Source organism: Sceloporus occidentalis, unplaced genomic scaffold (genome assembly GCF_023333645.1).
Source record: "Sceloporus occidentalis isolate IW3139 unplaced genomic scaffold, rSceOcc1.0.p SCAF_25, whole genome shotgun sequence".
Taxonomy (NCBI): Eukaryota; Metazoa; Chordata; class Lepidosauria; order Squamata; family Phrynosomatidae; genus Sceloporus; species Sceloporus occidentalis.
In genome coordinates, this window is record NW_028317005.1 from 10897624 (window position 1) to 10912046 (window position 14423).

The 14423-nt window shown below is 38.1% G+C and overlaps 2 protein-coding genes across 2 annotated transcripts; one reads left to right on the forward strand and one right to left on the reverse strand.

Annotated features, from left to right (window-relative positions):
• Positions 1 to 823: 823 nt before the first annotated feature.
• Positions 824 to 7171, reverse strand: LOC149300391 (leucine-rich repeat-containing protein 34-like). Its single transcript, XM_089485330.1, has 10 exons — positions 7068 to 7171; positions 5550 to 5668; positions 5080 to 5144; positions 4836 to 4919; positions 3926 to 4054; positions 3442 to 3537; positions 3168 to 3322; positions 1967 to 2122; positions 1313 to 1439; positions 824 to 1015 (listed from the first exon to the last, which is right to left on the reverse strand). Exons 1-10 carry the CDS (start codon positions 7169 to 7171, stop codon positions 824 to 826), a joined length of 1227 nt encoding a protein of 408 aa, XP_089341456.1.
• A 1692-nt stretch (positions 7172 to 8863) lies between these two features.
• On the forward strand, positions 8864 to 14188 carry LOC149300392 (uncharacterized). The gene is made up of 5 exons (XM_089485331.1): positions 8864 to 9937; positions 10371 to 10544; positions 11894 to 12032; positions 12463 to 12659; positions 14033 to 14188. Exons 1-5 carry the CDS (start codon positions 8864 to 8866, stop codon positions 14186 to 14188), a joined length of 1740 nt encoding a protein of 579 aa, XP_089341457.1.
• Positions 14189 to 14423: the final 235 nt, after the last annotated feature.

Here is a 14423-nt window from a genome sequence, read left to right on the forward strand (position 1 = left end):
CACTAGAATGAAGAGGTTGACCCAGTTCCCAGATGTACCTCTTAATACCTATTTTGTGGCCATGTTAATCTGCGTTCTGCAGGGTGGGGACTGGCAAGACTCTGAACAAGCGAAAATAGCTGATCTGCCGCCCTTAGCAGGGTCCTGGAATGCATAAGGAAAGGAACGATATTGACTGTTTAGGGAGAGTTGATATTCCACTCATGCTCCTGGAGAAGGTTGCAAATGCCAGAGATCTGAGCAGCAGTTCTGTCAGTGGAGGTTCTGTGGGAAGCGTGACTGACACTGTCCAGAGCACTGCAGCTCTGAGCAGATTATGCTTCTTGTTAAAGATGTAATAGGTATATTATCTATTTTTTCTTTCTCTCCGCCCTCCATTTTTCTCTATTTTACCTAATTTATCTCTCTTTTCTCTTCTTACACGCCTCTCTGTATTCTTTATTCTCTTGCCTTTTTCCGCTTTTCCCTTTTCTCTTTTCTGTCTCTTCATTCCTGTCTCTCTTTTCTCTGCCTTTTATTTGTTTTCTTTAAAATAGCACCAGAATTGCTCTGTATATATAACTTCAACTGTGGTTGTCGCTAAATGAATGACAGTTCCTTTAAAACAGCATTGAATCTTCCATCTGTGTTAAAGACAAGCTGTTACTGACTTTTGTGAGTGATGGATTGCGCTTTTGACGACAAGAGACATAACCCTGTATTTATATTGGAAGCACTGTAGATGAAAAATCTATTTTCAAAATAATTTATTTGATCTGAAATACTCTTTTATCCTAAAGAAACACTACTTGATATATATCAAATGTCAGCTTCTTAGGTAAGTTTAGTACATTGATAATGTAGGAGCAGAATTACAAACTGTGTTATTGTCAGGCCCAAAGCTTGGTGTCCAGTAATAATGCTTCTTGAGTCCATGAAAAAGCTCTGCAAGATAAATATGTCCGTCTATTACATATGGCCGCACATCTGTGGAGGAAGGGCTTAGGCGACCAGTGTACAGGAGGTCTGAAAATGCCTACAAACAGAGACAAATGCTCTTAATCAGTCTGTTTCCTCCGACAAAGTCTAAAATAACAAACGACAACACAATATTTGGAGATGACACACGTACAGTACTAGAATGCCTGGTACATTTTCTGCATCATGTTCCTGAATATTACTGAAGGTGAACCAGAAGTACTTCAGCTATGTACACAGGACGGTTACTTGCTTGAGTTCTTCCTCTTGATTTTTTTGGATATGTGTTTCTATTGTAATCAAAGTGATATGTGTTTAAAAAACAATCTGTACTATAACATAAAACACAACATACCACACATGCTTCCTCGTCCAGCTTGTTCCCCCAAATGTAGATGTATTGTAGGCTATCGTTTGCTTTAATCGAAGCTGCCAGTGATTTCATTCCTTTTCCTGTGATGTTGTTGCTCACTATTGATAATCTAGAATTAAAAACAGATAAGTATAAATACACCAGATGCATCTAGTTTAGGGATTATTTGAGACCTACTCACCTCAAGCTTCATATCATTGTATAGATCCAAAAGAGAATCGGCACCAAGGAGGAGACCAATAACACATATGACCCAGAGCTGGTTCTAGACTCTGGAGCAATAAGCATGCTATGGCATGATTATATGCCGGAGGGGGTAACGGTTACGGACCCTATATATATACATGTCTGTATGTGAAGCGTAAGATCACACTTCAGAAAACTACAGGCCAACACGGGGAAGAATGAATGTCAAATTTGTAGAAATGTATCCCAAAAACGGAACTGCGGCTACAGTGAATACATTTTATCTTCTCTAGCAAGATGATTGGACGGTGAAAGATTAGGCATCTACAGCACCTCACCAGCTAAATTATTAAGATTAAAGTACCTACAAGTATTGCCCCATCAAACATAAGTTGGTGTCACTGTCCTAATAATACTTGTTCAGTATGACGTGTTCAGTGGAATACCAACGCTTTAAGGTGACTGTTGTGCAATCGAAGGGCTTTCCCGAGATAGATTGCTCCGTCGTCTGCCATCCTGTTCGACGTAAGGTCTAAGACTTCCAACGCTGTGTTTGTTTTCAGCAATTCTGCCAAACACGCAACTCCATCACGAGTTATTTTATTGCTGGACGAGTTAAAAATAAACATTTGTAGAATAAATAATGCATTATTTAGTGGAACCATAAAACGAGAATGTTTTTTCTGTTATTAGTTTGTAAGCAGAAGCACTTCACCCAAAAGTAAATATTTTTAAACAAAATATTAGGGCCAGTAACAGCGGAACATGCTGAGATGATTTAAGCCCTACATATCAAATATCATTTGAAGCATGGTACAATCTGCCCATCATAACATTTATTTCAAGTGCACCTGTCATAAAATGTATATTGTTTATCCCTCATGTCCTAATTACATGTGTTTGTTGCTTGTGAACCCTTTTAAGTAAACAAACTGAGGCCTGTACCTAAAGGGGTTTATTTGGGAACCTTCTGAGTGTTCCAGTTCACCTCCTTCTGTTTAGAGTGGTGCGCATAGGTGTAGATGTTGCACAAGATTACATACTGCCATGGTTTGAACAAAAAGCTGTGGTCAGGCCTGGATTTGGGTTGGTCGGTGACTATATACGGTCTTATACTTGCTGATACTACCGCTCCAGCAGTAGATCAGGTCCTGCAGTGTGCGGCCACACGCAGCATGTGTATAAAAATGTACATCTCCCTGCTAAATGGTGATATTTCAGCTTAAAAGCAGTAAAGTTTAATACACAAAGTGTAAAACTTTTTTCCATGAACTTATTATTAATTTGTTCCAAAAGAACCAGGGGCATAACCCTACTGGAGCAGAGCCTGGCCACATCGTGGAGTTTACCAATACAAATACCTGAGAGTTACTTCTTTCATATGCCTGGATTTATAATTTACAAACTACAATAAAAATCTACACATATGTGAAGTTGATGCATGGTCAGAATTTAAAATACAACTGTGCTAATATTTAGAATTTCCGTTGGGACAAGACATGGCTTCTAGAAAGGATCAAGCTTATATAAAGGCCCACGCTGGTCCACTTTGTTTACACAGAATAAGAAACAGCAGTTATGGTTGCATTGTGTTTTAAGGAGCTATGGATATTTTTGCCTTCTCTTATGGAGCAAAAGGAAGAATTATTACCAGCTGAGATCAAGATACTTCAAAGTGGAGTTTTCATGCAATGCTTCACAAAGACGTTCAACCCCAAAATCTGTCATCTCGTGTTTACTTAGATGGAGTTCCCGAAGAGTGTTGTTGACTTTCAACATCTTAGCGATATGAATTGTAGTGTCCTCCTTAAAACAAAAGTATTTTACATTTCTTAAGTCGATAAACTTACAGAGAGGAGAAAAAAATATATAATTTTTGTTTTTTACTTTTTGTGCATGTTTCGAGCTGTATTTTTTAAACATACCTGTAAGGCATAAAATAAAGGACGATTTAGATTGATTGATTTCACAGATCTGTTGTGCAACAACACAGTTGAAAATGCTATCAGACTTTCTATACCCTGTAAGAAAATACAACATAATTGATTAAAAAAGTATATTTAAAGGGACATATCAGCCATTATACGCATATGGTAGTTACGTGTCCCTTTTTAAATTAATCACCCCCCTCTTTATAAATGAATGGAGGGATTTATCAGAATCCCCCTATGCATTATCCTCTTCTTCTACTCCCTATCTCCTGCATGGCAGCATGCATATGCACCATACTCACTGCCAGCCATCTCCAACGCTGGCTCATGTGAGAGTTAAAAGGGGTATAATGAGACCCCCAAACGTGCTTTCAGTAAGCACTCCCAGCAAATATTTCATGGAATTTAAACTTAAGGCAGAAGTGTCACTGTCGGAATAACTGAGTAGGGGATACACAATTAAAAACGATGTAGTTACCAAGTCGCAGTCACCAAGATCCACCTCTTCCAGGGCTGAATTAATTTGCAGCATAGAAGCAAAGAACATTCCTCCTTTCTTTCCAATTTTATTACCAGTCATCCGCAGGCTTTTGAGAGTTTCATTATTCTGTGAAAAGAATCAATACGAATTTCCAAACATAAGCAGACTTAAAAAGCTATAACCGTCCAATAATGGAGCCAAAAGACAGCAGAAAAGGTGCTTGCAACAAAAGGCACCTTTTATCTCACCAAAGACTGCCTTTGTGCAAGACCCAGTCTACAGACCAAGCATATTAAAGGGACACTCCATCCATCACAATATACTTTTATGCATAAAGTGTATTATCACATATGGCTTAATAAGGGCCAAAGAAAAAAATACAACAACACTATTTTAATTTTATTTAATAAGTATATTTTATTCCCTTTATTTGGGCATGAATCTTTGCTTATTGTTATGTATCATATATTTAGTATTGTTATCAGATCGAATCATGTACTTATCATGCTCTTTATTTTAGATTACATATTTAGTGCGTCTTCACTTTAGTTTTAGATTGTATGGGTATCATGACTGAAAGTGCTCTAGAACACTGTGGTGCAATCATACCCAACAAACATTCTCTGCTAGAAGAAAGAGACATCATGGGAGGAAAGGTGGACAGAGGGATTCGGTCCTGAAGAGGCACTGCCCCTCCTAAAGATTGACACTTAGGATGTATGGGGTTCTCTTGAAGGATCATTGGGAATAAAGAAAAGTTTCATGAAATGCCCTTAATATGCATTTTGTGGATGTCAGAGCTGAGAAATATATATATTAATTACAGGGAGGAACAAAGTGCATCATTTCATCAATAAAAAAGGAAAATGCTAATAAAGCAGACTGAGCATGTTGGGATTTCACTTACATGTAGGGCTCTTGCAATATGTCTTGCACCTTCTGTACCAATGTCATTTCCCATTAGATTTAAACTAAGTAAAGATGATTTGTCCTGGAAATCAGAAAAAAATGATGGTTTTGATACACTCATTTATGGTTTAATACAATATTTTTCTCCGATTGTTTTAATATATACACTTTATACTTTTATACGAACTTACATTGATGGGTACTCAGGAGGTACAAACTTATACAATAATAATAATGCCTACCTTAAGAAAGTTTGCAATATGGATTGCCCCATTATCTGCTAAATTGTTATATCTAAGGTCAAGATCTGAAAGAAAAAAGAGTGCCAGTAGATTCTGTTACAAAAGTGACATGAAATGAAAGCTGACAATATATGAAAGGACAATAACATTAACAATCTATTAATCTATAGCCGCTCATATAATTCTGGGGATTTGTAAGTGTTATTATAAAATCAAGTGATTTCAAATAATATATATATATATATATATATTTTTTATTTTTTTTTGTTAAACTCATAATATTTTGATCATTACATACATGGAGTGTATTCATTAATCAGGTTGAGAGAAGAGTTGTACATTTTAACAGCCCGATTTAACCTACCATATGCCTTAAGGGCCAACATGCCTATATAATGGATATAAACAAACAAGAATGATTTGTTTTGTGAATGAATGCTTGGCATAACTAATGTTAATAAAATACCTACCTTTTATAAAACTGTTTTGAGATAAAACCTTGGAAACAACAAGGAAATCTTCATCAGTAACTCTTTCCACTTTGACCAGACGGTGATTTCCACAGATCTTTAAAGTGACGGCATGCTGTCTACAGAGAGGCAACAAATGAGACTTGTAGCAAAAAAAACTATCTAAAAGGAACTGCAGGATTCTTACAGCGATAGTATACATGTCTTTGCTCTGTTTTTTTATGCTTTAAAAATCATTACCTAAATACATCTGGAGCTGCCGCATTGTAATAAAGTGGTTTCTTTTTCAAGATAAAAAATCTTCAATAAGGATTTAGCATTTGTAAAGCTGTTTGAGGCTTCTGTGTTTTTGTAATTTAGCATTTGTAAAGTTGTTTGTGGAGTGTTTCTTTAAATTGGTGGAGTGACTTAATAAATAAAATTTGCATTATGTAGAGTTATTTTAGTGCTTAATAATTCTGCAAACTTATTACTGAATATGCCCCAAAGTATAAACACTGTGGGCACCTATGGCTGTTTTACTGAGACAGTGGTAGATGATAACGATGTAAGGGAATTTAAACATCTATGGGATAGGCATATAAGTCTCCTTGAAAAGGTTTGAGTCATATGGTTCTTAACTGCCATCAAATGTTTCTTTCCTGTTTGAAGGTGTCTGATAGATCAGAAATCATTGTGAGCCCCTAGAAAAGAGGGGCATCAGACAGGGTGAAACTAGAGGCCACAGGGCCCAGTGGGAGAACTGCCCCAGGCTCCCACAACTTCATGAAGCAACATTTCCCACAGTGCCCCAAACAGCTTGTTAGTGCCACCTCTGCCCCCAAGCAGCTTATTAGTGCCATATCAACCTCTAAAAAGCCTGCCTGTGCCATCATTGCCCTCAAATAGCTTGTCTGTGCCTTCTTGCAACATATGATCTGGAACATATATGTAAACACACTTACACAAATGTACACATGCTAAAACACATACACATGTACTTACTCATCCTCACTAACACACATGTATACACTAATTCTTACACAGACTCCCTCTCACACCACTTATATATACACATTCATGCTTACACACAAACACAACACATACAGATCCATGCTAACACGCAAACACACAATCATGCTAACACACACACCATCTCCCACAACTTACACATGCACACCATTGCTAACACTTACACATTCATGCTCAAACTCTTTCACATATTCATCTTAACACACACATACACATTCATGCTCACATACATACATACTAGTAGGTTCTAACTCTCAGGTTTATGGAACAAACCACCAGATGTTACCGAATCCTAATTCCTAAATGTCAGCCAGCTTCTGGATGGCCAAAGGCTGACTGAGAACTGTATGAGTGGAAGCTCACCAGGAGCTAACCTGAAGTAGGGAGCTTATGGGTGTATAGTACACAAATTGCACTTGTGCATTTGGACAGCTGATATATGCATGCTAGTTTTCATGATGTGTAGTCTGACAATGTGCTCTGACATATTGACGGTATCATACTTACTCAGAAAGTTGTACTTGTAGGAACATTTCGGCTATGAATGCATTTACTGGATGGTTATACTCAGTGCAAGCCTCCAGGTACTGCTGCTTCAGGTTTAGTGACATGGCTGGAAAGTTTAATACCGATAGTTAACCCTTCCTCCATGACATTGTCAAGTTACAAGTATGGTCACTATGATCATTGTTATATATAGGTGGCTGCACTTATACATGTACATATAGAAATAAGTGGATATAGACATGGGCCAGCTGGATTCTAAGAAACATGTATTAAGAGAGACATACATTTGCAGATACATGCAGGTATTCGTGGATTGAATTATTGATAAATTATACGCACAGACTATGGGTCACATATTAGTATATAAGTATTCGGGACACGTAAGAACCACATCAATGTGTACAGAACACAATGACTGCAGTCATATACATGGCGGTATACGTTATGACCCCCTACGTGTGATAATAATCACGGGGCTGTTACCTGCTGCTCTCCCGGTACAGCCCGTCCGTCGCTGTAAATACACAGAGGCTGCCTGTTGCTCCGTGCGTGTTGTTGGCGCCCGGTTGCCATGGTGACCAATCTCCTGGACGTAATACCCTTCACACGGGGCCCGGCTGATCCCTGTGTAACCTCTAACCACCGGTCCGAAACTTCGGGGGGCCCTGACAAATTCGGACACACACAGGTAAACCGAGAGCGACAAATGAGTGTGGGTCCACGGGCTAAGACGGGTGTGTGTCACGCAGAACACACTGTCAGGCCTCAGAGGAAGACATGCTGCACATTTATCACTAGCTGAGCTTCGTGGTGTTATGGGGTCATGGTACCTAAATCTTTATGTGTTGTGTATGGAAGGGACTCAGGAGACAATCCCGTAAAATTTGTAGCAAATAAGTATATATATTAAAATTTACTGATTTATTTGCTACCAATTTTTACAAAATACATTTCACATTTAAATAATTATTGTGTTAATCTGTTAAAAAGCTGCCATAAGTATAGTGTTGTTATTTCATGTGCAGCAGGATCTATGAAGTCTCCTAATTCTGTATATACATATCATTATGAAGTTTCCTAATTCTGTATATACATATGATAATGGCACATATATGCGACACCCAGTATGTCCTTCACTCCTGTACATCCCATAAGAAGGGATGTAATCGCATTTATTTAGAGTACCATCACTCTATGCAGGTTTGTACCAGTCACGTTGTTATATTTAGTGTTCCCAGGCTGATAATACTTTTCAAAATAAATGTCATGATATATTTATTGGCTATCTTAAATATAGTAGATTTCAAGACTTGGACACAATCTACGTCTCTTCTTCAGGGTTAGTATAAAAGGCAAAGTATGTCTGAAGAATAGACCTATATGGTCATGTCATCGTGCAATCTGTTATACTTCACTTAGCCAATAAATGTATCAGCCAAATTTGCTATTTTTCTCCCGTGACAGCTATAAAATAGGGATTGGAAGAAACAACAAAGGAAAGAAGCCATGGTGGGTATTCAAAAGTTTCGGCGCATGGGCCCTCGTCCTCCCGGCACAACAGCTGGACGGCGTTGTTATCAAACAATACTTTAATTTTTAAGACTATGCCTTGATGGACATAGTGACTTTTTTAGTTGTAGTTGCAGCTCCCAAAGCCATTGTGATTGCTTTCATCAAATAAAAATAATAATGACATTCTAAAAAAAAACTTGTTGCTTTTATTTTTTTGTAGCTTCTTCCATAGTTTACATCTGAATGCAGATATGCCTGAGTTCAGTCAAAACACTACTGGCAAGATGCCGAGCGTTCGATTTTCAAATGCCGTCACATCAGTTTCGTTGGGTACTAATGAGCAATTCTTGGAGATGGTTCAAGTCAAACAAGAGTCTGAGCCAGAGGAGGAGTTACCACGGCAGCTGCGGCATCATGTATTTTTTATGGATTTCGCAGGAAAAAAGCATACTGAAATCCCTGCTCCTGTTTTAGACCTTGAAGAGCTAGAGGAACTTCATTTGGAGAAAAACCAAATCGAAGTGATTCCAAAGGAGATTAGCCACCTTCGGAATGTAAAAGTCCTCTACCTGAATAATAATAATATCAAACATGTCTGTGAGGAGCTTGCAGACCTACAAAGTCTACATAGCCTAGATCTTAGCAACAACCCACTGTCTTCCAGCACATTGGAAATAATAAGCAAAGTACATCAGCTCCATGAACTTAGACTCTACAGTATAAATCTTGAAGTGTTCCCAGTCGAATTATGCAAAAACCTTTACCACCTGCAACTACTTGGCCTATCCAGCAACCGTTTAAAGTTCCTTCCACCAGAAATAGTTAACCTAATAAACCTAAAGGAAATTTACCTGCAGAACAACAAATTTGAGGAATTTCCTCTGCAGATCTGTTCACTTTCTAGTCTTGAAGTGATTGACCTTGAACAAAATAAACTCAAATCAATACCTGTTCAAGTCAGATCCTTGTCAAAGCTTGGCAAACTTTTTGTTGGCTTTAACAACATTTCATTCATTCCAAAATCCCTGTACCGCTGTACAAAGATGACTGCGTTTGACATATCGTATAACAAACTCCAAAAGCTTCCTCAAAAACTCACTGGTCTAAAAGAATTAAATGAACTGGCACTGTCAGACAATGGACTTCGAGTATTTCCATCCCCACTATGCCAAATGCAGTCCCTCTGTGTTCTGTACATGAAAAACACTGGCCTAAAAAACTTACCTCCAGCTTTTGGCAAACTAGCTTTTATTAGAATTCTGGATCTTAGTCAGAATTATTTCACAGACTTTCCTGATGCAATCTGTGGCCTGAATGATCTCCAAATATTATCTCTGGATGACAATTTAATACGTATGGTAAGTATAAATGTGTTTTCTAGTTTTGTAAATATACAAATACACATTTTATTTTCATATGCACGTTTCTTGACTCCTGTAGCACCATATCAGTTATGAGTGTGACATCATTTTATTGTATGTATAAAGTTTAAATTATTATTTAAGAGTTTACATTAAAATATACCACAGATTTGCTTAGATTTTAAGAATGAGTAAGACCTATTTTGAAATGTACCTAAAATCCTTTAGAAGGTTTGGAACCAGCAGAAGACATGGCTCCTTCACTCTGGGGCTGGTGAGACCTTGACCTAAAGAGAGACACTCAATGTACAGTAGGTAGATAGTATTATCTTTGAATACAATCAATAAAAGATTCACAGAGTGGATGTACCACACGCTGCATACAAGGGTATGTTCTAAATCATAATATGCACCATTTTACTTGCTTCAGATTACCCCGGAAGTGAAGTTACTCTCCAAACTTACTCACTTGGGACTCAGTGGAAACAGATTTAGTTCCTTCCCAGAGGAAATTTGCCTCATTGAGTCATTAGAAAGACTGTATATTGGACAAGATCAAGGGATCAGACTTTCAAACTTACCAGAAAGTATTTCTAAGTTAAAGGTAAGGGGGAATACTGAAAATATTTTTATTTGTGTGAAGTATGCCAACCCTACAACATCTGTTTAGTTTTTTTTTGTTAATTGTCAGTAAATAGATTCATATGGAACTTGGTCCGCTGTGGCTTATAGACTGTAAAATTCTCTAAAATTCTCCCTATAGATGCAAAAAAAACCATTCTCTGCAAAATTAATTGTTCCTGTAGTCAGCTCTAATGCCACTGAGCTGTCTATTACTTTGAAGACTGCAGTAATCTCGGGTAGCAGGCTTCTTACGGATAGCCCAGTCTCCCATCAGTCAACCTGAAACAGTATCATCAGCTCCTTGATATTAGAAACAATATAAAGTAACAAGTTACTCTGCAGTCAGCCCAAGATGCACCCCTTAAACTAACACAACCTGCATGGAAGGGTAAAAAAGTATCCCAAAATTATCTCACGCCTGGCCCCAAAAGCCATTCTGTATTTTACTATATAGATTTGTATCCATCTTACTCAACAACATTACAAAGTGCTTTATTGGGGGTCTACTAACAGGCTTTGAATTCAAGCAAGACTTTTCACATAGACTGTATGGATGGGGCAGCAACGTATGCTGTCAGCCAAGTGCAGCAGACCCCTGTGCTGGGTGATCAGGCCTGTCACAGCTCAACGAGCCGGTTACAAAGGAGATCTCTGATGTCCCCAACCAGCCCCCTACTATAAAAGGTGCTGCAATTGTTTGAACCAAAGAGCCGGGATATCATATCCTGACACTTGATAATGAGGATGTGGCTTTGCTTTCCCCCGGGGGGTATAGCGGGGGCCGTAATGCATGGCACTCACCTCACCACACCCACGCAAGAAATAATAGGGTGCCGGGAGAAGATAGGCAGCAATGCATAAGTGTGTATATCAGCATAAGGTGTTAGAGTGTGTGTTACTCTAAGGTGTGAAGAAATAAAAGCGGGCTCCTAATTTTTTTTGTCGACCCCCTGCACTAGATGGTTGACTAGGAAACAACTGAATCTGACTAATGATTTTTATTTAGACTGCATCATTTTTATAACCATGTCGGAAGATAACATGTTAAAAAAATATGTTGTGCAATGTTCCCAAAAAGATTAAAGGAAATATTCTGGATTGTGCAAATGATAAGGTCATGTAAGGTACCATAGCAGATTGTTAAAATAATCCATGTAGACCTATAATTGGTATGGTTGAGCAACATTTTCACCACAAGCTGAAATGAAGAAGGCCTAGTCAGTACGATGTTCCAGAAAGAGGACATAACAAGAGATCTCAAAGTGGCGCTGGGTTAGGCGTGGTACTTTAACTACTACTTTATGCAGTGTTATCATTTTGTTCCATTAGAATTTGAAGGAGTTATACATTGAAAACAACAATTTAGAATTTCTGCCATCAACTTTTAACCAACTGCAAAATCTAGAAGTTTTGGATTGTCATAACAACCTTTTAAAACACCTACCAGATGAGATCTGCCAGCTTCAAGGTAACTTCAATATCGTACATTGCGCTGTTGGATTTATTTTGAGATAATATCGAGCAAGAGCACCAGATGCACAGCTATACATGTTTTTTTCAAAATAATTGTTGATTTTGCAGAAACTATTTCTATAAAAGGAAAGTAAAACATTTGGAGATGAAAAACTTGCATTTTTAGAAACCCCATATTCAATCCATTTAGTATACAACACACTAGTAACTTAAGGCAAGTTGTCTTTGTCTCTTGAAGTAGATGTCAAGTGATCATAGTACCATTGGATGGCAGGTGTACAGTATTTTTACCTTAGACAGCAGATCTAGCCCTTTGCCTCCTGGGTCAAAATGTTCCAGCACATTCCTGAATAAGTTGCAACTGAAGAAGAGACCTCAGAAGCATCTTATTCTGGGAACACCAACCTCTAAAAGTTTTCTCCCAGGTTTCAAGAAATTGTCTCTTCAGAACAATCAACTGTCTAGTCTTCCAGAAAACTTGGACCTGTTGCAGAAGTTGGAGGTGATTTTGCTTGATGGAAATGCCTTGGTAGACCCACCCATTGAGGTGTACAACCTTGGAAAATCCTATGTCTGGGAATACTTAAAGGGAAAGAGGCGTAAAAATGCATTTGCCACAAAGGTATGCACCATAAATGAAATATTTTCCACATTATTCACCATAGTCGTAACAACTCTTAATTGGGATATATGATGTCTACATTTTTAAGTAATGTAGATCACCTTGATACTTTGATGGTTTAAATGTAACAAGGCCTGCTTTTTGCCAAGCATAGGCACTATATCAGAAATATATATGCATCCTGAAGTACATTACTGGAAAACTTGCTAGCACTCTATAAGTAGTAGCTATAATATTTGTAATTTTTGGCATCCAATGGCATCCTTTCATTTAGGAAGTGCAGGAAATCTATCTTCTGTTTTCAGCATCACTGCTATTACATATGTAGTAAGGTAAATACCACTAATTAGTAGACACATCTTGGCAATTTCATCAATTCATACGAATGCCCAAAAACAGAAAAAGAGAGGCCCCCATTGAAATAAACAAAAATGCTCTTTCTCACGCTCTCTGAATGTCTCCCTACCCTCTCCACCAACCACTTATGTGTCCTTTCTCATTTTATGCAGCTTGACTCCTTCTTTCTTTGTCCGTGTCTCCCTGTGCCTTCTTTCTTCGTCCACTTCTCTGTGAATCTGGTCTCTCGGGGAACCTCCGCAGAAGGACTGAGCTTCCGGGCACACCCTCTCCCCTGATTGGAGAAACAGGCTGTGCAATGAGAGGCCAGAATAATGCAGATAGATTCGCAAAGAAGAAACACTTCTCTTTCTCTGCGAACCTGTCTTCATTATTTTGGCCTCCCAGTGTACTTCTGCAAAATGGAGAATCCTCTGGGCACACCATCTCCCCAATTTCATTTTACTTTAACAATAAACAGAGATGTATTGTGTGTAATAAGATTACTTCCTGTCCACTTGAATCCATGTCTGTGCCACTCAATCACAACCACCCCATGTTACATCATGAAGCTCTATTATGTTAGATAATTCAGGGAGACAAGCTATCCCACTGACAGTCCAGGACAGGCGGCTTGGGAATAACAAACAATGCCTTGTGAGAACATTCCCATAGGGAACAGGGGAGCATGGCAGCTGTCCATGGTGAGTGATCATCAAGGGCTGTTATCAAGGGTTCTAACTGTTATGTAGTAATGAAGCCAGTAGGTCTATACTTCCAATACATTATTCTAATTTATGTCTCTGGATGTTCTCAAATTAGTAATGAACTCTCTCTGAATCATCCCTACGTAAGGCAATCTTGTCTTTTTAATAAAAAAATAAATAAATAAGTTCATAGTCTCTCTAAGTTTAAGTGAAAAATACCACAATACACACAAATACACACACACATGTCTCTCAGATGTATGGAATGTTTCTGGTATCTGCAGGAAGTAATGATAACAAGTATATAACAATTTTCAATATGTGTTTCAGATCCAAGCATGGTGGCGTGGGCTCTTGGTACGGAAAGGACTGGGGCCATTTGCGTATTTAAGCAATGCTCGAAAAAAAGGAAAGAAATCCAAAAAAGATAAGAAAACAAAAGGCAAAGACAAGAAAGGTCAGACAAAAGGGAAGAAGAAAAACTGAGGACAACAAGCTGGTATCTATTTGATAGCAGCTCCTAAGAATGTATAGGCAAAATAAACTAATGCAACATACATAGGCATGAATTGTATACTTTCTGTCACTGTGTGCATCATTTACCAGTTCTACTTCTGATCTGATATAACACAAAGCAACAGAGTGAATCAATGGTTATGATACTATCAGTTTGGTTTTCTACTTCTGTGTTAAGCAACGTTCAATATCTGTTGTAGCTGGG

Bases quoted from the DNA above. Each gene is read 5' to 3' on its own strand.
- LOC149300391 (XM_089485330.1), bottom strand. From the start codon at position 7,171: ATGTCACTAAACCTGAAGCAGCAGTACCTGGAGGCTTGCACTGAGTAT. The intron at 5,145-5,549 runs GTAGGTATTTTA...TTTTTCTTTCAG, and splicing joins TCAAAACAGTTTTATAAAAG to ATCTTGACCTTAGATATAAC. The intron at 4,055-4,835 runs GTAAGTGAAATC...TTCTTTTCACAG, and splicing joins ATATTGCAAGAGCCCTACAT to AATAATGAAACTCTCAAAAG.
- LOC149300392 (XM_089485331.1), top strand. From the start codon at position 8,864: ATGCCGAGCGTTCGATTTTCAAATGCCGTCACATCAGTTTCGTTGGGT. The intron at 9,938-10,370 runs GTAAGTATAAAT...TACTTGCTTCAG, and splicing joins ATGACAATTTAATACGTATG to ATTACCCCGGAAGTGAAGTT. The intron at 10,545-11,893 runs GTAAGGGGGAAT...TTGTTCCATTAG, and splicing joins AAAGTATTTCTAAGTTAAAG to AATTTGAAGGAGTTATACAT.